Source organism: Marmota marmota, unplaced genomic scaffold (genome assembly GCF_001458135.2).
Source record: "Marmota marmota marmota unplaced genomic scaffold, marMar, whole genome shotgun sequence".
Classification (NCBI taxonomy): domain Eukaryota; kingdom Metazoa; phylum Chordata; class Mammalia; order Rodentia; family Sciuridae; genus Marmota; species Marmota marmota.
In genome coordinates, this window is record NW_026000141.1 from 690,646 (window position 1) to 715,099 (window position 24,454).

Sequence of the window (24,454 nt, forward strand, 5' to 3'; positions counted from 1 at the left end):
AGAAAAGAATCAGCTATTTCATTTTTATGAAATGTTAAACTTAATCAGTAAAATATAATTGGGTAATTAAGTCTTTTATGCACATTAAGTGGGACACTTTATGAAAGCATACTCATCATGGATCACTTTGAAATGTATGGGATATCAACATTCTAAGCAAGACAGAAAAGTCTTTTTAAAAGTAGCGCTACAAGAGTAGAAAATAAACATCTGTCCATTTGAAATGTATGATTTCAAACTAGAAATGAATACAGTTTGTCAGGGTGATGTTTACAATAATATATATATTTTTTGTTTTTGGATTACCAGGATTATGAAAGGAAACACTTTTTTAGTTAATCATATACTAGTAAAAACTGTCATAATGTTATTAATGCTTGAAAATCTTGACTATGAAATTCAGGGATAAATTATCACCTATGGTGTGTCCTTAAGTTGAAGGCATTCATGTAATTTCATATTAACCCAATTTTGTTCCTTGATAGATTAGAGCTTAAACATTACATATGCTGCCATAAATTACTACCTCTAGCAGATCTTTATTAGGGGAGTTTTCCTTTCTCTCTCTCTTTCTTCCTTTCTTTCTTCTTTTTTCATTTTAATGTTTGTTATTCTGTTTTCAATCTCTTGGAGAGCAAAGATGAATAATGTTTTAACCTTTTCTTGGAGAAAAGAAAGAACTTTTATTAAATGTTTTCACAGATGATTATGATTGCTTTAAATTATCTCTTTGGCAGTTTGGATTACAGGGACTTCATATACTGATAAACATAAGTGTCATGGTTTTGATTAGACCTGAGGATGGATTTGGCATACAGTGAGGGAGCACTTTTTTCTTTATTCCTGGTATGTAGGGTAGGATTCCATTGAGCTAATTTGACTTGTCAAGTTAGAGAAACCTGAAACCTGAGGTTTCTCAAAACAAACTAAAACTATGATGTTTTTGTGTCCCTCAGTACTTGGCAGGCATATATTTGGTAGGAATTCTCATCATTTATATGAAAAAACTTGAAATTAACTGCAAAATGGAAAAAAACAAAATTATTTTAAGAAAAAAAATTAAGGAGCATAAATATTTTAAAACATCCATTGAACAGCAAAGAATGCATACTGTTTTGAATAATTTTAAAAATGTATTTATTCACTCACTTCAGTTTTCACAACTTGTATCAAAACAGAAGATCTTTTTTCTCACAAAGGCAAAAACAGATCAAAACTGATGGATCATTTTTGTTACCTAAATTTTTTTACTATCAGATTTTATCCTTTAATAATGTTACCTACTTTTCCAAATTATAGAATATATTTTATTTAACTCCAAAGTTAGATAGTTTATTTGTTATAATTTCTCCCTCATGAGTGTTGATTTTAAATGTTCTATAAATATTTGCATCACTTTTTTATTGTAGCTTTTTCCGTTAAGATATTAAAAACTCAAAAATGTGGTGTTAATCCTTAATATTAGAGTCATTGGAAGATTTATTTAATTCTGTAATTCTTAAGTTTAGTCCTAGCTGCTAAACTATGTAAACCTTAATATTTTTTATCTTAAGTTAGCTCTAACCACAAACGAATAGTTTTCAAAAGGATCAGGTGTTGATTTAGGGGTGGCAGGACCATTCTGTCCTGGTATTTTCTAGGCCGGGGCATAAGCAAAAAAAGACAACCTGACCAAAAGGAAAATTAGGGCAGACATCTGTTCAGTGTTCATGATCCCTGGATTCTATGGGTGGTGATTCTCCACCCCTTGACCCAAGCCAGTAGGTCAAAGGACATAACTTATTAAGGCTGTGTTAACCATGTTTATACTTACTGCATAGGTAAGTTCCTCCTCCAAGAATCTGGATGTCATAGCAGCATCAAATCTAGTGAGACAACTAGAAAAGATACACACTCATTATAGAGTGGAAAATTCAAAGAAGTTGGCTGTAGTTCTGCTTCTACACATCCTGGGGATGGCTCTGGAACTAGGACCAGATCCCTGCAACATAAAGCCATCTACTCAGGACATAGAGACCCTCTTCTAGCCTATGCATATAATAAAACCATCACTGCCCTTGTGTGCATCTGAGTGTTTGCATATATGTATATGTGTGCATATTTATAATGTGTGTGCCCAGCTGTGCCTCCCATGCTGGCCTCATGCCCTCCCCAATCCCAGATGACCTATACAAAACCTGCTACAACAAGACCAATACCTACCTTTAGCATAGCTGGGTAATTTTCTTAGTTTGAAAGAAATGTTATCAGTTATCCCGGCAATAGAGTCTCCTTGGGCCTCAGCTATATCTACTGTGAAATTGGAAGACTTGTATGGCTTTCTAATTTTTTTCAAATTAAATGATATAATAACAGAAAGGGTCTCATTAATTGAAAAAAGGCTCAGCCTGGACCTCAGTGAGTGAGACGGTTCTTGGAGTCATGTCCTTCCTATGGAGAAATGTGAAAAATGAGATCAACAAACAATTGTTTTCTGTGTGGTGGGAGAACACTTCCCCCAGAGAGAAGAGAAGGAAGTCCCCAGTTTGAAGAAAGTACACACTGAGTTGATGGGGAAGTTCTCCACTATGCACTGCAAATGTGGGTGATGGAGTAAAATACTTATAGCAGACTTGGTAATGAGGAGGAGGAAGAAAATGGTGATGGTGATGGTGATATACACATGGTTGTACTGCTGTGCCAGAGCATCAGGGGTTCTAATGACATTGCTGCTACTGCTATTGGAGCAGAGGAAAGCATCAGTCTTGATTCCTACATAAAATGTGAAGGCAGTAAATGCCCCAAAATGTGTCACAAAAATTTCTGTGACCCTGGACACTTTACAGAAGAGCTAAATTTTATTCAATAGGCTCCACTTTCTAACAAAACACAAGGCCGAGATGTCTCTTTTTATACTAAGACTCAGTTACAGGAACTACACCAGTGTCCCTCCATGCATAGGACAAAAGCTTCCTCTCTGTGCTGTGCAGGACAGGGTGCAGCTGGCTCAGTGAGGCAGCACTCCTGTCCACATTATTGCAGGTGACAGAGGCTTTTGGTGTCATCTAGAGGGAATGACAAGCTCTTGATTTCCTCCATCAATCGATAGCAGCAGAGGTACTACTCCAGGTCAGAGGATATAGCTACCCAGGAGAGAAAGAGAGGAGACCAGCATGTGGGTTCAGAACAGGAGATTAAGGGTCAGGCACTGAACTGGAAGTCAGGACAGTCCATCCTATGCCCTGGGCTACTATAACCCGGGTCTGAGGGCCAAATCTCTATGTCTCTCCAGGACATTTAAAGAAGCTCAGGACATAGAATAAGACTTACCTATTGCAGGTGCTAGAGGAACCAGGACTCAGGTATCAGCCTAAATAGATTTTGTAGGGTGAGAATCACTCAGGAGACAAAGCTGTGGTGCAGATACCTTAGAAGAGATCTCTGGAAGGTGGGTGTATAAATATCCCTTCATCAAACTTGCTTTTACTTAAGCAAGTTCAGGCCTATGATCATACCTGAGGCCCTAAGGCAAGTGAGATTGTAGAGCACTCTGCAGAGTCTCCTCAAGGAGGCTGTGCATGCTCCATCCAGGGGAGGGGGCCCAAGTATCCCCTCCCCAACCTATTATTGAACATGATCAAAGAGCCTTAAGGGATGATGTGAGTGGACATGGGAGAAGAGGCCAGGGATGAGTGGGAAGGCATCTCTGCAAGTTCTTAGTATGAAAGGGTAATACCTGGAACATTATCATTATCCTCCTCATTATCACATCTGCTACAACTATTTTAATCCACCACCCACATTTGCAGTGCATTGCGGAGGACTTCCGCATTAACTCAGTGTGTCCTTTCTTCAAACTAGGGACTTCCTTCTCTTTGGGAGAAGTTTTCTCCCACCACACACACACACACACAAAACAACTGATCATTGATCCCATTTTCCACATTTCTCCAGAGGAAGGACAAGACTCCAAGAATCGCCTCAATCACTGAGATTCAGGCTGAGCCTTTTTCAATTAATGAGATGCTTTCTGTTATTATATCATTTAATTTGGAAAAAAGTGAGAATGTGGGCTCCTAGGGCCTGTGACCTTCCTCCACTATGACTGCAGGGATTCCTGCATAATCCTAGGGCACCACTGCTCATGACCCATAAGTTTTTCCAGGTATTACCCTTCCATCCTAAGAACTTGCAGAGATGCCTTCCCATTCATCCTTGACCTCTCCTTCCAGGTCCAGTCACATCATCCCTTAAGGTTCTTTGATCATGATCTAGGTGACAACAAATGTCTCTGTCATCTGCATCTGTTTTTGTAGGGCTGAAAATCACTCAGGAGACAAAGCTGAGTTGCAGGTACACTAGAAGGGAGGTCAGTGTGGGAGTGTTGGGCTCCTAGGGCCTGTGTCCTTCCTCCACTATGACTGCATGCATTCCCTACCTAGTCCTAGGGCACCATTGATCATGATCCATAAGTTATTCCAGGTATTACCCTTCTATCCTAAGAACTTGCAGAGATGCCCTCCCACTCATCCTTGGCCTCTCCTCCCATGTCCACTCACATCATCCCTTAAGGCTCTTTGATCATGTTCAGTAACAGGATGGCAAGGGAACGTTTGGGTGTTGAGAGCCGCAGCCGAAGCGGCCCCAGCAAACTTCCAGCTGATTGGCTCACTCATTGGGCTGTTTCCCCACCCTTTCAGACCATAAAGCTGCTCATTGGGGGACTCTTTTGGCTCTGCCCACGCGACCCAGCCAATCGGCCTCAAGAGTGGTAAGGGTTCTGGTTGAGGTGCTCTCTGGAAGTGCTGGAGGCAGCGGTTGGGCTCTCTGGAATTCCTGGAGAGCTTGTGTGGTGCAGCGTGGATGCTAAAAATAAAGTTCATTCCAGCTTGACAAGTGGCTCATGAATTGTTCCAAGCCAGACTGCGGCATTTGGTGGACTGTACGGGGAACGACTGAGGGTAAGTGTTAAGGTAAACTACTCATCCCTGAGGGCAGGGAAAGAGGATGGGTTGGCATTTTAAGATTCTTCTTTCGTTTTGTTTTGCTTTTGTTTTAAGTTGCCTGTCCCTGGAGATAGGTGAGACAGAAGAAAAACCGCTCACATCTGAGGAAAAACTATTTGCATCTGAGGAACAGATAGGGAGAAAGGACAGATGGACATTTCAGGAGGATAGATCAAGTAAAAGAGGAGGCCTCTAGAGATAGTCAGAAAGGGGAAGAAAGTTTAGAGCAGAAAAAGCCATCAGGGGAGAAGTTACAACAGGAGGCTGCTCCTAACACCTTTCTATCACTAGAGGGTGTAAGATTACAACCAACAGCTCAACCTACGGAGGACAACATATGCTGGGAGGCCCCCAACCCCTGTAGTTGATAGATGGGATCCTGAGACAGGACCTCAAAGATTAGCATGCCCTGTATTTGAGCAGGCAGGAGGGCAATGAATTCACCATGCTTTAGATTTCAAAACAGTGAAGCAGCTAAAAGAGGTTGTAACAACCTATGGTCCTCAAGCACACTTCACTGTAAGCATGGTCGAATCCATTACCAATTTGAACATGACACCAGCAGATTGGACTAGTATGTGTAAAGCTATGCTAAATGGAGGACAATACCTGTTATGGAAGGTTGCCAATGAGGAATTTTGCATGGAGATAGCTAGGCAAAATGCAGCAGGTGGTTATCCTCAGAGAAATCTAGATAGGTTGTTAGGAAAGGGACCTTATGAGGGTCAGCAGCAACAAATTGCATATGATCTTGCCATATACTCACAAATTGCTACAGATGTAGTTAGGGCATGGAAGACTTTACAAGGACATGGATATTAACAAGGTCAGTTATCTAGAGGTAATACAAGGAGCTAATGAACCTTACGCTGAATTTATAGATAGGCTTATTCAAACAGCTACTAGAGTTTTGGGGAATACAGAACAAGCAATACCATTAATTAAACAGCTAGCCTATGAACAAGCAAACAGATGGTGCAAGGAAGCCATTAGACCATGGAAACATGGAGATTTAAACACATATATTAAATTATGTAGAGACATTAATGAACAAGGGAAAGTCTTGGCAGCTGCAGTACAACAGGTTTTAAATGCCAGGCCAAAAACATGCTACAATTGTGAACAAACAGGACATTTTAAAAGGAATTGCCCCATAGGAGGAGGGTTTAACAAAACTAGGTATCAAAGGGGTAGAATACCAGGTATTTGCCCTCGATGTTGTAGAGGGAGACATTGGGCTAATGAATGCCATTCTCAAACCACCATAGAGGGTACTCCATTATCAAAAAATTGACAAGGACCAGGTGCTTACCCATGATATTGTGGAGAAAGGTATCGGGATCCATTGCCAAAAAATGGACAAGGGTGCACAGTGCTCCGGGGCCCACAACCACAAATATACAGGGCACTGGAGGAACCCAACAACACCATCAGGGTAGTGCCCAGGACACATTATCCATTAGATCCCTCACTAGACAAACAAGAGGGAGCACAGGATTGGACATCTGTGCCTCCGCCAGAGCAGTACTAACTCCAGAGATGGGAGTTCAATTCATTCCCACAGGGGTAAAAGGGCCTCTTCCCCAAGGAACAGTAGGCTTATTATTGGGACACAGTTCTTCTACTCTAAAAGGACTTATGATAAGTCCTGGGGTAATTGATCCCGATTATGAAGGTGAAATAAAAATAATAGCCAGTTCTCCAAAGGGTATATCAGTAATTTCACCAGGAGATAGAATAGCACAGTTACTAATAATACCCAGCCTACATGATAAATTTTCCAGTCGTACTGTAGAAAGAGGTTCCAAGGGATTAGGCTCCACAGGTGTAGATTGGGCTATGCTTTCTTTAAATTTAGATTCTCGCCCCATGCTAAAACTAAATATTCAAGGACATGAATTTAATGGGCTACTGGATACAGGTGCAGACCTTAGCATCATCTCTCGTCAAGAATGGCCAAAACATTGGCCATTACAACAAGCCACTCAAACGCTTCGAGGCCTAGGAGTGGCGACTAATCCCCATAGAAGTGCAATGGTATTAGATTGGAAGGATCCTGAAGGATGTGAAGGAACTATACAGCCATATGTATTGGATCATCTTCCCGTAAATTTATGGGGACGAGATGTCCTAGATCAATTAGGTTTGACATTAACAAATAACATCAACCAAAATGCACCCACTATTATGACTAGACAAGGTTTTAGGAAAGGAAAAAGATTAGAAAAACAAGAACAAGGTATAGCAGCACCAATACAAATAGATCAAGGAACAGACAGACATGGGTTGGATTTTCAGAAAGGGCCACTGAGACAATAAAAATTACTTGGAAATCAGAAAGACCAGTATGGGTTCCTCAGTGGCCCCTGACTAAAGAAAAGATACAAGCAGCCCATGACCTGGTCAAACAACAATTAGCAGAAGGACATATACAACCTTCTGTATCTCCCCATAATACTCCCATTTTTGTCATCAAAAAGAAATCTGGTAAATGGAGATTATTGCAAGATTTAAGAGCCATTAATAATGAGATGGTTATTATGGGACCTGCTCAATCAGGGATTCCTCAATTGTCTGCTTTGCCAAAAACCTGGTATGTTTTAGTTATAGATATTAAAGATTGTTTTTTTTCAATTCCAATTCATCCTGAGGATAGTCCACGTTTTGCATTTACTATCCCTGCACTGAATCATGAAGGTCCTGATCAGAGATATGAATGGAAAGTACTCCCTCAAGGGATGGCTAACAGCCCAACTATGTGTCAAATTTATGTTAACAAAGTAATCCAGCCACTTAGAAATCAAAATCCTGAACTACAAATATTTCACTATATGGATGATGTATTATTAGCACACAAAGATAAAAACACATTGCTAGAATGTTATGCCACACTTACAAACTTATTAAAAAATTATAATCTAGAGATAGCAATAGATAAAGTACAATTAAATTTTCCAATTAATTATTTAGGAGTTCTATTATCCTCAACCATGGTCCGTCCACCAAAAATTCAAATACGAGTAGATCAACTCAAATCACTTAATGACTTTCAAAAGTTATTAGGAGACATAAATTGGATAAGGCCTTATTTAGGTATACCAACAGGAGAGTTGGGACCTTTATTTGATATCCTAAAAGGTCCATCAGATCCAAATTCACCCCGAATGTTAACGCCTGAAGCAAGAAAGGCATTAAAAATCATTGAAACATATATGGAAAATATGCATTTGGATAGAATTGATATAAGTTTGCCTTTATTATTTATTGTACTACCAACAAAAAATATTCCTACAGGAGTATTTTGGCAAGAAGGTCCATTATTATGGATACATTTATCTTATTCTCCTAACACTATTCTTACTAGGTATCCTGAGGCTGTAGGACAATTAATACTCAAAGGAATAAAAGCAGCAAAGGGAGTGTTTGGAATTTCTCCCAATAAAATTATTACTCCATATACTATGAATCAAATTGATGAGTTAGCTAATGAGTTAAATACTTGGGCAATAATCATGTGCAAATCTAATGTTTCATTTGATAACCACTTACCATCTAATCCTTTATTGTCTTTTTGGTCATTGCATCCTGTAATTTTTCCAAAAATGACAAGAAAAACACCTATCATGAATGCTCCAAATATATTCACTGATGGGTCAAATAATGGTACAGCAGCAGTAGTTACCCCTGATCAAACTTTTACATTTTTAGTACCCAAACAATCAGCTCAAAAGGTAGAGCTTAATGCAGTTTTACAAGCTTTTGTGATGTTTAAAGATTCTGTATTTAATTTATTTTCTGATAGTCAGTATGTAGTTAATGCTATAGTATCTCTTGAAGATGCTGGTAGGATTTCCCCTTCTTCTACTGTTTTCTCTTTGCTTTCCACTATACAAAGTCTAATCTGGGACAGAAAAGATCCATTCTTTATAGGACATATCAGGGCACATACAGGATTGCCTGGAGCCCTTAGTTTGGGCAATGATTTAGCAGATAAAACTACACATGACATACATATTTTCTCTACACTAGAAGAAGCTATAAATTTTCATAAAAAGTTCCATGTCAATGCTAATACTTTACAAAAGCGTTTTAAAATAACTAAGGAACAAGCTAGACAAATAATAAAACAATGTCAAAATTGTGTGACCTTTTTACCACAAGTTAATCTTGGAGTCAATCCTAGAGGACTGAAACCTAACGATATTTGGCAGATGGATATCACACACTTGCCAGAATTTGGAAAATTAAAATATTTGCATGTTACAGTTGATACTTCTTCCGGATTTTTGATGGGCTCCCTTCATACTGGAGAAAAAACTAAAGATATTATAGCTCATTGCTTAAAAAATTTTGCCACTGTGGGTGTTCCAAAACAGTTAAAAACAGATAATGCCCCTGGTTATACTTCTACCTCTTTTAAACAATTTTACTCATCATTTGGCATTACTCATATAACAGGAATCCCATACAATCCACAGGGACAAGGCATAGTTGAAAGAGCTCATCAAACTATTAAAATGTACTTATTAAAACAAAAAGAGGGAATTGGGAAGGGGTATATATCCCCCAAAGATAAACTTAAAATAACTCTTTTTACTCTAAACTTTTTAAATTTGGATTCATCAGGGCTTAGTGCTGTGGAAAGGCATATGTTTCCAAAAAATGTACATAAGCCCAAGGTACTTTGGGAGGATATTCTAACAGGACAATGGAAAGGTCCTGACCCAGTGATTGTCTGGATCACGTGTCTGTTTGTGTGTTTCCACAGGGAGAACAGCAGCCAATTTGGATTCCAGAGAGACTAACTAAAGGGTTTTCTACAGACCAAAAAGAAGATGATTTGGCTCAAATCCATAACAGCTGATATCCAGAACTCCAATTTGGCTATCCTTACATCTGCGACAGTGGTTCTCTCACACCTGGAGGCTAATGAAGCCAGGATGTTTTTTTCAATATCTATTTTATTATTGCCCTTTCCCAAATCATGAAGTTCTATTTTGTTTTTTGAGCTCATACAGACATAGGTTAATGTTTTGCTGATAAGTTCTATTTTTTGGCTATGGAGTTTTTAAACATTGCAATGGAGATTTCACCTGTAAAAAGTTACAAGGCCTTTACTACTATGTTATGTGTTGTATGTATTATTTTTGCACACCTGTGTTTTGTTTTGTATGTGCGTATGTCCATATATCATATATGACGAGCACTCATGAAAAAATGGATCCAAATATTTTTTTTTCTTATTCACATGATTTAAATGGTTTAATTTAAATTGGGTAAACAGCTGTTGAGGATTGTTTTAATATGTGAACAAAAAAGGAGGTTAACAGATCTGTTTGTTTACTTTCACCTTTCCTTTTCATTATATTTAATAATTCTGTTCAGCATAATGTAAATTGTTTAGAAAATTGCTTTCTTTTAGTGCCTGCTGGAATGTTACATAATTTTTTCTTTAGCCATCATTGCCATAATTCCTATCTTCATCCCAGTGCTGGTGAAGACAAAGATAAAACTACAGCTTCTGCTATAGCTATCCCAACAAACTGTATAAACTGATGCATCAATGAATAATGTAACTCAACAAGTGATGCTCAATCAAAAAGTCAATTTGCTTTGGGAGGAAATGGACATATTAATGGATTCCTCTGCTTTGAACTGCTTGCAAAACTTGCCTAGACTACGTATCATTTGTATGCATTGTGAACTATCTGTTGGTGCAGCAACTTGTGGTAGTGCCGGGGTATTTTTGCTGATGATGTCATTGGTGATACAATTATTCCAAAAGGAGCCATCAATTGGCTTGATGTCATGGCATTTTGTATCCTCCTCTCTTCTGCTTGTGATGGTCATTCAGCTAAAATTTGGAGGCCAACAGAGGTGAGGCAAAGAACCTCACCCGCCCCACACACTGGTACAAAGGCCTATCCACAGGTGTGGCTGTATGCTGGACTGGTAGTCAATGACAGGTAAGATCCAATTGCAATGGTATCAACCTAAGACAGGAGGCTGACACCTTGAGGTCAGCTCATCTGATGACGTGTAAGGAACATATGTACTATTGGACAACCTAAGTCAGGCACAGTCCCTAAGCCACATGTTTGTTGTTTAATTAAACAGAGAGGGGAAGATGTTGAGAGCCACAGCCGAAGCGGCCCCAGCAAACTTCCAGCTGATTGGCTCACTGTGGCCCCAGCAAACTTCCAGCTGACTGGCTCCTCTGCGGTGATGCTCATTGGGCTGTTTCCCTGCCCTTTCAGACCCCGGAGCTGCTCATTGGGGGACTCTTTTGGCTCTCCTCATGCGACCCAGCCAATCGGCCTCAAGAGCGGGAAGGGTTCCGGTTGAAGTGCTTGCCGGAAGTGCCGGAGGTGGCGGTTGGGCTCTCGGGGAATTCATGGAGAGCTCATGTGGTGTGGCGTGGGTGCTAAAAATAAAGTTCATTCCTGCTTGACAAGTGGCTCATGAATTGTGCCCAGCCAGACTGCGGCACTTGGGCCCCTTCCCTGGATGGAACATGCACAGCCTCCTTGAGGAGACTCTGCAGAGTTCTCTACAATCTCACTTGCCTCAGGGCCTCAGGTATGATCATGGGCCTGAACTTATTTAAGTGAAAGTATCCTCTTTGCTGAAGGGATCTATATCCACCCACCTTCCAGAGATCATCCATGTACAACTGTGAGCCCACAACCTTCAAGGAGACCACAGGGATTTTAGGTTTTTTTCTCAAGCATCTCTGGCTTATGGAACTAGTAACAAAATTATATAAATTATTTTGCAAAAAGAAAAAGTAAGAATAAATTCTTAATAGCAGTTGCTAATTTATTGTGGAAAGGGGGTGTCATAGAAGAGAGAGAATATCATGTTGAATGACACTGCAATGTATGATAAGTCCACACATTCAGGTGGTTCTTTATCAAACAAAATGTCATGTATGAAATGATTTAAGAATAATTCTAATGACATTCTAATTAAATGACCAGGATGGGAGCAAACTTCATCTGAAGTCCCAGAGAGGAGAAGGAGGTGGAAGGCTTGGATCAGTGGTCCACCTTTTGCTGTCATGTGTCCTGAATGATCTCAGAGGGTTTGCAGTTCAGCCCTTGGCCAGGATCCTGGAAGGTCAATAGCCATGCTTAACTAGGCTCAGGACATACCAAAGCCCAAAGAAAATAGAAAGATGGTCACAGGTCAAACTCTGGAAGGTTACTATGGTGAGGGGCCTTTGGGTCCAAGGCTAAGTTTCTGCTGAGAGGAGGGGGGAAGAAGTTGGGGTTCTATCCCTACACTTTATTCTCCTGTACTATCTCACTTTTGGTTAGAATGTTAACCAATAACCCTCAATGGAAAAAAATATTCAAAAAAACAATATACTTACTGTCCAAAAGGACCTGTGAAAGACCTATATGAGAACAGCTGTATTATAGGTTTCAAAACATAGAGCTTGGGACATCAATATTATTGCCTGGACCCCTCTCTGTTCACCTTCTCATTCTTTGTGTAAGTGAACTGCCTGTGTCTTATCCCTAGATACAGCCTTCAAAGTACCCTGAGCTGGGTCTGATTCAAACATTATGCTCAACCTAGACACAGTCTAATTGGGGCTACTCAGAATGGATCCTTCATCTTGAGGCCATCGCTCCTATCCTCTCTTGCAGGATCTTTGACCTCCTAAGAGCTCCTACAGATGTTCTCAGTTTCAGTGCCTCTGGAATTGACAGCCATAATCCCCTGCTCTGGTGATGCACTGTCCAAAGAATACACCCACTCGAACTAGCATATGCCATGTCAGATCCCTGCTCAAATGACATGAAAAGTGAGCAGCCCTCACATGTCCCTGAGAGATACTTTGGCACCAGCTAGGAGACAAAAGCCACCCTGTCTGTCAATGCAGCACATGTCAAAGATGGAGCTGTTACGTTTAGTCATGGGTCAGCAAAGGTACTCACCTCACACTGACACACACAGGTGAGAAATGAGACCCAACCTCCTTCCCTGTCATCTGTCACTTTTTGCCAGCACCAGAAGGAAGGCGATAAAACCATGAGCAAGATGGGCTCAGCTCACTCAGATCAGAGGAAAGACTGACCTCTCCTCACAGCTTTCTAGCCAGGCTCTGCAGGGGTGGTGGGGATGGGGGGAAGGATTCATGCCTGGCAGCACCAGCCTGATCTGCTGCTTTCCAGCCCAAAATTTGAGAAGTGGGGTTATGGCCAAAATGGAAGTATAATCAGAGTGATTCTTGTGTGTTACAGTCATGGTCCCTAGATTTCTGTAAGATATGACTGTCCATTCCTTGGTCCATTTCAGTAGATAAGAGACATAAAATATTTGTAAAGCATTGCTGATCATGTGCTTAGTTCTTGGAAAGCTGTGGACATCCCTCCAGCACTAGGTTCTCACAAACAGCATTGACAAAGACAGAAGGCTAGAGAAGTTAAGACCCTCATCACAGAGTGTGGACATCAGTTGTATTTAGTTCCTGTTGTTATTGAGGACCAGGGTCAGATATCTGCCACATAAAACCCATTAAGCAGAAGGGTGGGATGTTCAGATGGACATTTCTTTGATCAGTACACAGACTATGGCCATCCCTGCAACTGTGTGTATCTGATTGTGTGTATGTATCCAACATTCCCCATAATTAAGTCATTTAAAAAACTCCTCTCTGATTCCAGTATTAATCTTTTCACAGATGGAGAAACTGTGGCTCAGAGAGCTGGAGGAACCTCCCTGCATTCAGAACTTAAATGGGGCTGACAGCAGAAGCACATATCTGGTCTTCAAACCCCAGAGTCCCTGTTCTTCTCAATTATCCTGTGCCTTCTCATTATGCTTTCAAGTCCAGGATGCCAGTCTCTTCTCATAGTTCTAGAGGTTCTTGTTTGTAACATGCCATGGAAGGAGTAGAAGAAATATCCCCTTCCCTATCTAATGGAGCAAAGTACACTTGGATAAAGGAAGAAAGGTTTCTGACAAGAGGGTCCAGAAGGCCTGAGCGAGGAGAGGAGATGGGTGGGGAGACAGGGCATGGATGGCCAGAAAGGACAGCTCTGAGGTGAGTCCCCTGAAAGGATACTTGATAGACTTTCTTTCTTTGGGAGACTTAAAAAATCTCTCTCTCTCTCTCTCTCTCTCTCTCTCTCTCTCTCTCTCTCTCTCTCTCTCTCTCATCTTTGTACTTTGATAGAGAGAAACATACAATTGATGTCCGGGGAGGGTAAACCACAGGGACAAAGGCAAAGGAGAAGTGAAGCCAAAACCTCTGTGCCTTTCCTCTTCCTCCTCAGGGACTTGGAGTTACAGCCCCACATCCCTCTCCAGAACCCGGATACCCATGATTTTTCTCCTTGAAAATCCCCTTATTATGCAACTCTGCTCCCAGGACATTCCTAAGGAGAAGAAACTTGGGGCATAATTGAGGTCATTTTGGCAACACATTGTTATGGTTCTTCAATATCAGTCAGTGGAAACAAGGCTGTGAGAGAGAAGAGCTACCCAGGGAAAAATATGCTCTGGGTGAAATGGATAGGCTGAGATGATCATGTGTCCCAGAGGCCCATTAGGCCTTGGGATCCATCTGGATTTCTGTTTGTTGAAGGAACACTGATGGAGGTTTCCATGGGTGGAAATGAATGTTGGCTGCTGTGAGTATGGCAGTACCTGGTCACCACGGAGTGCAGCAGGATCCTGTCTAAACTGAGGATTGCCAACCAAGAAGGTAAAAATAACTCAAAGCAAAGACAGATTATATTCAGGTTCAGAACAGCTTTGCATAACAGGAAATAGAGTTTCAGTTAGAAACCTAGCAAGTGTTCCATCAAGGTAAAGGCAGACTGAGGTATTAAAGAAAAAACAGGGATCAACAGGTGAAGTAACTTGTTTTTAACAAACTTCAATAGATCATTGCATTAACCAAGTTGTTTTGGAATAATTTGGATTGGTTATGAGGTCTGTCCATACATTAAGCTACACATGCTTGTTTGTTAGGGGGATATCACCAGGGGGATTATCAGCAAGCTCTTAAACTCTTAAGAAAGCATTGGCACAAGTCTTGGGAATAGAATCTGTTACAGTTGGTAGTCTTATGAGCACATATTTTTTCCAAAAAATATTTTTTATCCAGACATTCAATCATGGGTCTTTGTCTATAAACAAAAGGACAGCCTGTCAAACTCTGACCTCTAAGTCTTACACAGTCTTTCTCTCTCTTGACCAGAGTGCAGTCATTTTAAATTTTCCAGGATCTAGCAGGAAAGAGATGGCCCTCAAAAGAGACAGGACAGGTGACTCGACCCCAGGGGTGATTACAGAGTAATGTCCAGAAGGCAAGGGTGTATATTTCAGCAAGGTTGTGGGCAGGACCACAGGGAGCATAGTTTGGCCTCTCCTGCTGTTATAGATTCTAGAATACTATTCCCTCATACTGGGAACCATATCCTAATACATATAATTAGTCAACACACATTGTTCTCCAAGTTTTTTCCCATGACATTTTTTGTGTATTTCTGTGTTTGAGTATGTTAGTGTACACACATCCTCATGTGCATTATGAGGAGTTACCAAAGAGGAAGAACTCAACTCATGATGAGTGGGGATCCCCCAAAATATTGCTGAAATGAATTGAAGGAAACACCACTTAAGGCATAGATATTTGTTTAGGAAAGTGAAAAATAAACATGCAAAGGAGGATAAGGGCCATCTGAAGAGTAAACAACACTTTTGGGGGTTCTTAAACTCTTCTTATAAAGGAAACTTAAAGAGAGGTAGGCATGGGAAGGGATGTGGGGACAACATCCTCTGTTGATCCCATCACAATTTATGGTGTAGGGAAATTCTCAGGATCATTAGGCTAATGTGGTCTCTGATATATGAATAGTAGATAACATTGTAAAGTCCCATATATTGAAGCTTCCTGGAAAAGTACCTTATATCTTAGATTTTTTAATCTCCCTTTACTGCAGCTATTCTAAAAAAGGATGTACTTATGGGTGAAATAACAGTGCATAGGGAAATTTTCAAAAGTGGGTGCATTTTCATTAACTTTAAAATTGTGAGTGAAGATTTGAAGATTTATTAGGAATTTGAGAGTGGCAGCCCTGGGGGAACCATCTTGGTAAGTGGCAGGCCTAGGAGACAGAACTGGCTTGGGATTGAATTGATGAAGAGCAGCTCAAGCCTTTCAATCAATATTATATTTCCTTGGCTTTCCTTTAGTTTCCTTTCTACCAATCATTTATTCATAGTTTATCCATGTGTAGGTAGGTGTTTTTAATGACAATGACATTGTACTGGTACCAAGATCTACGCAATCAGCACAATCTGACATCCTACTTATGACAAATCTTGGTCTTCCTCAGAAACATGGTTTTAGAAAGACCAGCATTGAAACCTAATCAACTGATGAGATATCAATACTTGGCTTCACAGGAGGGTCAGCATTCCTCCAATGAGAAAATTAGACTTCATTTCAGCATGTGGCTTTTCATCCAAAAGTAAGAGCCCAAGCCTTGTAGATGCCATAAGGATTGTTCTACGTGGCCTACAAGATGGCTAACTTTACACACAGGCAGTATCCCTGAGTGAAGTTTTATTAACAGGGTGAAGATAAAGACAATGGGCACATCAATTCCCAGCTATACAAGGAAATCCAGAGATGTCACAGAGGAAATACACCAGAGTCAAAGGGTGAATGGGGAAACATGGAGCACTCTCCAGAAAATGGGCACCCTATGTATACCAAGTGATAATATGGTGGGCATGGTGCAGAAACCTCCTATTTTGCTGGTATTTCCCATCAGAGACCAATGACCTCACTCTCAAAAGCCCTGGATCTCAAGAAAAAAGATTTAGAATTTAAAGCTAACTAAAAAAAGCTGTTGAGGAAGTCTGTTGCTTTCTGGCTGCTGCTGTGGCTACCCTGAATATAGAGGGCTCAATAGTGAATGGTTAAATAGCTCCCATCTCCTGCCAACATTGCAGCTTAAGAAGCAAGGAGGGCACAGTGGCAGAAGCAGCAGCAGGTGAGTTTGGTGGCAGGGTGTTAATCATTGGAAATACCATAAGGCAAAATGGAAATCTGAGCTGCAGTGAGGAAAGATTCAGAGTGTTTCAGGCTTGTGAGTTCCTCCTCTGGGAGAGCTGGAAGATGGGCTTGAGAAAGGGGTAGTCTTTTCTCATCTCTTTAACACAACCTGGAACAGGTAATGGGGCACCTTCTCTTCTTTTCCCTGAGAACTTGATATCCAGAGAATGGGGAGATTTTATGAGCCTATGATAGTAGTACCTAGGAAAGAGATATCCTCATATGACCTGAGTTGGCCCATCTCTGGAATTCCAGAAGGAAGGGCATCTATTCCCATTGAAACCTAGGAACATGGAAGGAGCTTCTGATAAATGACAGCAGGCCAAGTCCTGCCTCTCCAGTGGGAAGGATGTGCTCAATTCAGGTGTGACCCAATGTAACTCAAAGCACAGGCTCAGCTGTGATGGCCATGGATTCCTGTGACCCTTGTGTTATCACTCCACCAAAAATATCGTTTCCAGGGTTTGAACAAAGCTGCCACATTGTCTGCACTTTCTTCCACAGTGCCTTGGTTAATGATTTTAGCAGTTAAATTGTAGGATACTTACCAAAGGACAAATTGTCAGGGGGCAAATTTTTAAAAAGAGACAGAAATTTCCTCTAGCTCCACTGTCTGCATTCCTACTGATATCTCATAGGAATGGGGACATGCATAAGAGAAAATCATGCTTTGCTCAAAAAAGCGGTGAAAAAATCACACTTGGGTTATAGTAGCTACAAATTCCTTATCCAACTAATGAGAAATTAAGTCAGGTGGACTATTTGTATGGGAAAATTCCTGACTCCTAAATAATCCTTCAAGTTTTCCTTCAGGTTAAATGCCGCTGTCCGGCTGCAGCAAAATAAAATAACCGGGGGGTGACGAGCAACTTGTGTACATTGATACAGAAGGAGTGGGAGCCCTTTATTGTAGGACAGGAGGGGTATATATATACATTCCACACAGCTTATCTAATTAGCATAAACTAGATACAGCAGTCAACCAATAAGAAATCTCCACACTTAATGGCTCGCTGGCGCCACCTCACAAACCACTCCCCCTGGCAAAATGCCAGGCGCCATCCCGATTTGTTTACAGACTCTAACAATTCCCCCTTTTGTTTAATTTAAATAACGACCATAGTGGTTTTTACATAAACACCATAAATAATCTGCTACAAGCACAAGGGGAGGATACAAAATGCTACAATACCAAGCCAATTGATGGCTCCAAGTAAGAAGCCCTTGGAAAAATTATACCAGCAATGACACCGTTAGCAAAGATACCAGTTACAATTTGTTGTAGATTACAGTTTGTTGTCTCAGTCCAGGTAAAGCAGTGTCTCAATAGATTAACTCACAGTCCAGGTAAATCACAGTCCAGGTAAGTTCTGCAGGCAGCTAGCTTAAATCACAGTCCATGTAAGTTCTGCAGGCAGCTAGCTTGATCCGAAATCTTGTCCGTTTCTCAGCCGAAGTCTCGTCCGGTTTTCAGCAACACTGGAAATTCTTCTACTTTCATCTTCACTGGCACTGGGACTGAGGTAGGAACGCTGGATGGCTAAAGAAAATCCTGTAGTATTCCAGCAGGCACTAAGAAAACAACCTTCTGAACAATTTTGTACATTATCTCAAGGTTTTTTACATTTGAAAAAAGGCTTAATAGTGCTCATTACTCATTAGCTTCCAGGTGTGGGAGAACCATTGTAGTTACTGGCCTTGGAAATGATCAAACTTCAGGGACGCAGGCCCGTCTTCCGCCTGCAGCATCCCGGGCAGCCCCAGGAGAGTCCGGGGAGTGTTCTGAACTCAAACTGCCACTGGGCACAGGGAGCAAGAGCCCACGAGACTGTGCCTCCAGGTCAGGTCTGGATTTGGGCTCTCGCAGTGGCGTTCTGCTCCCTGGGTGGGGGGCGAGGAAGAGCCGGCTGCCGCCACTTGGAAAGTCCTTGCTGCGCCATGACCAGCTCGCGCACATGGCAGCCAGGCCAATTCACGCACGCTCCAGTAACGAAAAGTATTCAGTAATAGCCTTTTGCTGCAACTTTTTTCCTGATAATCCTTCTTCTTCTGAACTTTCTTTTTCTTTCTGACTAGAGCTCCTGGGCTCTTATCAACACATGCCCTAACTATTCTTGGTTCCACTGGGGTGCCTTCTTCCCTTATCGATTTACTTAACACCCCTTCCATATTTTCATCACAAAGACAATACAATACACTGAGACAAAACAAGACACAAACATACTGCATCAATCTTTTCCATCTTCTTAAAATGGCCATTTTTCCTCTCGCCCTATCTGCCTAGGGACGAGCAGATTTGCTCCCGTCCTATCTAGGGATGGGCAGCTTTTTTTTGGTCACTTACCCCTGAGTGTCCCAGGGCTCCCCGTATGGGCCACCATCGACTTGTTTACAGACTCTAACAGTTAAAGATCACAAACAGTTTGGGCAACAACTGTGTCTCAGGGGCTGAACCTGACCTTCTTCCTGCAGGCTGTCCAGGGATCCCTTCCCTTCTTCTTGAGCTCCTGCTTTAATCTTACCAGGTCCTTGATGGTTGTGTCTAGGTCCTGGTCACTGTCCAACAAGCTCCCCCTGTCCTCAGAGCTGTCCCCTCTACCCAGAGGTCTTGACAAATGCAAATGTCACTGAGCATCAAAAGTCTCCAGAGGACAGGCTGGCTCCTGGCCTGGCACTCCTTTCCTGGAGACTCTACTTTTTCCTGGTTGGATGGGTCTTGCCCAATGCATCCAGGCTGAGTATGCCCTGAATACAATCGTCATACTGGGCACTTTCTTTCATCTCCCTTGTTTTCTTGGGTGTGGACAACCTCACAGCACGAGTACCACCTCTTCATTTCCTTTTGCAGCTCTGTGGTAAGTCTGGGGTTTCAGAGAAAGGGACCTTGGGAACACCAGTCTGATTGCTGGGGCCCAGTTGGGGGAGTAGGCCTGGGTTGGGATGTGAGAGCTTTTGGCTCTGGCCAGCAGGCTTCCTGACTTCGGAACCAAAAACATCCAGATATCCTGCTCTATGCTGTCATAACTGTCCACAAAGCTGCTGCCCCCCTTAGAGTGGGAAGGCACATTGGGGGAGCAGAAGAGTGGGCTCACAAATGCAGGCCCATTGCTGCCCTCCACAAGTGGTCTTGGAAATATCCCGGATTGCTTCAGTGCACATCAGCTCAGCAGATGTGTCTGCCCAGCCAAGGCCCCTTCCATAGGCTCCATCTTGGTGGTGGTGCTTGATGGAGGTGCAGCAGCTGTGGCATCCTTTGGTGGCTTGGAGTGGTGGTAAGAGTCCAAGGCCTTTGGGCTGAGGTCTGTGCCCCTGGGGACTGCTGGGTTCCTCTTGCTGGGTGTTCTCCTGGGGGCTTCAGGAAAGGCAATTTTCAGTGAGCTGCCCAGGCTGCTGGCAACTTTCAGCCCCTTCTTTCTGAGCTGGACTCTTGGTGGCAGATGCCTGCTGGCCTCCTTCCTGGTCTTCTCCAACTGACACAGCTGGATGGCCTCCTGGATGTCATCATCGCTGCTGGAGTCAGAGACCTTGTGCTGGGTGGCTAGGGTCCTGGGACTGCTGCCCCTACCTTCAGCCCTGCAATTCCTGCTTTGTGCTGCCTGGGGCTTGGGTGCAGCAGGCCTTGTGCTGCCCAGGTTCTCAGGCTCTGTGGTAACCTTAGGCCTGAGGCTGCTGGGCACTGTGCTCACCTTTGCTGACCTGGAAGGTCTGTGGAATACAGACTCCTTCCAGGCTCCATCAGACTGTGGTGGGGCAGCACCCTGACAGGGGGCTCCTGGGTGGATTTCAGGGTGGATTGAGCAGAAGTTTCAAGTCTGTTTTCTTATCCATGGACCTGTCACACTTTTGGTTTTCATTTTATCTTTTCTCATTCAGAAACTCATCTATTTCTGCCCAGATGCTCTGATCAAAGAAGTCCTCGCTGCTCACCCTGACTGGGGAGGCCAAGCCCTGTTTCCCGCAGGCCTCCATGGGGCTGCCAGGAACATTGCCTGACACCAGGGTAAGTTTAGGGGGACACAAGGCGGGCAGGGTGTCACTATGTGGAGGATCTGTTTTGCATCTGCNCACACACACACACACACACACACACACACAAAGGATCACAAACAGGCCATTTTAATTGATTAAAATCTAGAGTATTTCTGCTATAGATTTCTAAGCAGCCAAAGGGCACAGATCTTGCCACCTCCCAGGCCCTGAGCCACCCAGAGTTTACTTGGGGCAGTGCCCCCACAGGCAGTAGGATGACCTGGCTGAGTGTTCAATATATATATTGAACATTTGAGTTCTGGGACATCAGGTGTTTGAGCTCTGGGAAATTTCCAACTTAGCCTGGCTCCCCATCCTGCTCCCATCTTTCTCTGCACAGATGACATAGTCAGTCCTGTCCCTAGTCTCAACTTTTGCAGGACCCTCAACTGAATCCATTCCATATCCTGTCTTAGTCCAGGCAGAGCCTCAGGATGGAATGTTGGAATGGGTCCTTTATCCTCAAGCACCCTCTTGTCTCCTCTCTTACAGGCCCTGTGGCTGTTTTTGAGCTGACACAGCTGGCCTTGGTGTCATTTGATATGGGACAGATGGCCACCATAGTCAGCTCTGGAGACAGCGTTGCCAATGAATATGCTGGGCACTGGTACCAGCAGAAGCAGAAGCCAAGTCTGAATCCTATGTGGATCATCCAGCTCTTGGTGTCCACAGCTTCTTTGGTGTTAGCAGAGGCAGCACTACATGGGGCCACCTACATGGGGCCCAGGTCCCTATGTTGTAGAGAAAATTCTCCTGGTGGTGGCTCCAGTGTTTATCAGCCTTGCCTTCAGAGTTCAGGAGGGTCAGGTACTCCAACACCTCCTGCTCCATGCTAGGCCTGCAGAACAAGGAGGACACCAGTAGACACAACCATGGGGAGGTGGGGTACACAGAGGCGAGTGGCCCTGTCACTGTCATCTATACCAGTGGCCCTCCAGAGAATGCCCCCTAGAGGCTCACACAACATATTCCAGAACAGCTTAAGTCCCCAGTTCTCCCTGATCATGTCTTGAACTGATTTCTTCCACTACACTCTTCTGCCATGATGTTCACGCTTGCCTCAAGACCTAAGGATTGGAGTCAATTGTTTATGGATTGCGACGTGGGAAACCTTGAGAATCCAAATAAATTTTTTATCCTCTAAATGTTGTGTTTTTTCCTTTTTCTTTCTTTCTTTTCTTTTTTTAATAGTAGAATGCATTTTGACATATTGTACACAAATTGAGCACAACTTCTTCCTTGGGTGGTACGTGTGGCAGAGTCACTCCAGTAGTGTAATCCTACATGTATATAGGGTAATAATGTTTATCTCATTCTACTGTCCTTCCCATCCCAACAGTCCCACTTCTCCCCTCAGTCCCCTCAACACAAATCAAAGTGCCTTTCTGATTCTGCCTGATCCTCCCAGCCCCATTATGGATCAGCAACTGCTTATCAAAGAAAACTTTTAACTTTTGGATTATGGGGATTGGCTTATTTCACTTAGCATGATATTCTAGTTCCATCTATTTACCTGCAATTGCCAAAATTTCATTCTTCTTTTAGGCTGAATAATATTCTATAGTGTGTATGTACCACATTTTCTTTTTCCATTCATCTGTTGAAGGCCATTAATGTTGGTTCCATAGTTTAGCTATTGTGAATTGAGCCACTATAAGCATTGGTGTGGCTGCAACACTCTGGTGTACTGATTTTTAAGTCCATTGGGTATAAACTGAGGAGTGGAATAGCTAGGTGCTTCTAGTCCAAGTTTTCTGAGGTATCTTCATAGTGCTTCACATAGTGGCTGAACCAATTTGCAGTCCCACTGGCAATATATGAAGGTAACTTTTTTCCACATCCCTCGTGACACTTGTTATTGCCTGTATTTTTGATACATTGCCATTCTGGAATGAAATAACATCGTATCTTAGTTTGGATTTGCATTTCTTTCATTGTTAGAGATGATGAAAATTTTTTCCAATGTGTGTTGATTGGTTGTATTTCTTCTTCGGTGAAGTGTCTATTCAGTTCCTTAGCCCATTTATTGATTGTGTTATTTGGCTTTTTGGTGTTCAGGTTTTTAACTTCTTCATATATCCTAGAGATTAGTGCTCTATCTGAGGTCTGTGTGATAAAGAATTTTTTCCATTCTGTAGAATCTCTCATAATGTTATTGCTTGTTTCCTTTGCTGAGAAGAAGTTTTTTAGTGTCTGTCCATCCCATTATTGATTCTTGATTTTACTTCTTGTCCTTTAGAAGTCTTGTTCAGGAAGTCAGGTCCTCAGGCAATAGAGGAAGATTTGGGCCAACTTTTTCTTCTATTGGGTGCATAGTTTCTGTTCTACTGTCAGTCTTTGATCCACTTTCAGTTGATTTTTGTGCAGGTGAGAGATAGAAGTTAAATGTCATTTTGCTACATATGTATTTCCAGTTTTCCCAGAATCATGTATAGAAGAGGCTATGTTTTCTCCAATGTATATTTTTGGCACCATTGTCTACTATGAGATAAGCATATCTATGTGGGTTCATCTCTGTGTCTTGTATTTTTGTGTTATTGTTCCACATGTGTCCTTTGGTACCAACACCATGCTGTCTTTTTTACTATTGCTCCATAATATAGTTTAAGTTCTGGTATTGTGATGCCTTCTGCTTCATTCTTCTTGCTGAGGATTGCTTTAGCTATTCTAGGCCTCTTATTTTTTTCCAAATTAATTGTGTGGTTCCTTATTCTAGTTCTATGAAGACTGTCATTCATTGGTAGAGATATAATGCAAATCAAAAGTACTCTAAGATTCCATCTCACTCCAGTCAGAATGGCAGCCATCAAGATTACAAACAACAATAAGAGTTGTCCAGGATGTGGGGGAAAAGGCACACTCATACATTGCTTGTGGGACTAGAATTTGGTGTAGCCAGTCTAGAAGTGAGTATGGAGATTTCATGGAAACTTGCAACATAACCACCATTTGACCAGGCTATCCCGCTCCTTGCCTTAGACATAAAGGACTGAAAAACAGCTTACTACAGGAACACAGACACATCAATGTTTATAGCAGTACAATTTACAATAGCTAAATTGTGGAATCAAACCAGATGCCCTTCAGTAGATGAATACAGAGAGAAACTTTTGTATGTATACACAATGGAATATTGCTCAGAACTAAAAGAGAATAAAATGATAGCATTTACAAATAAATGGTTGGAGTAGGAGAATATAATGCTAAGTGAATTAAGCCAATCCCAAAATACCAAAGACCAAATGTTTTCTTTGATATGAGGATGCTAACTCATAATGATGATAGCAGGGCATGGGAGGAATGGGGGAACTTTAGATAGGGCAAAGGGAAGGGAAGGGAATGGAGAAGGAATGGGGGT

The 24,454-nt window shown here is 42.0% G+C and overlaps 1 protein-coding gene and 1 gene segment (V, D, J or C); both read left to right on the forward strand.

The window, feature by feature from the left end:
* The window catches only part of LOC107159025 (immunoglobulin lambda-1 light chain-like), a 738,922-nt gene that overhangs the window by 657,075 nt on the left and 57,393 nt on the right, over positions 1-24,454 (forward strand). The window contains exon 3 of one of the 39 annotated variants that reach the window (XM_048785812.1): positions 17,258-17,268. The exons of the other annotated variants lie outside the window; for them this stretch is intronic. Within the exon in view, the coding sequence (XP_048641769.1) occupies positions 17,258-17,268 (11 nt within the window). The remainder of the gene's footprint in view (positions 1-17,257; positions 17,269-24,454) is intronic. 39 annotated transcript variants of the gene reach the window in all.
* The window catches only part of LOC107159024, a 587,419-nt gene that overhangs the window by 511,199 nt on the left and 51,766 nt on the right, over positions 1-24,454 (forward strand).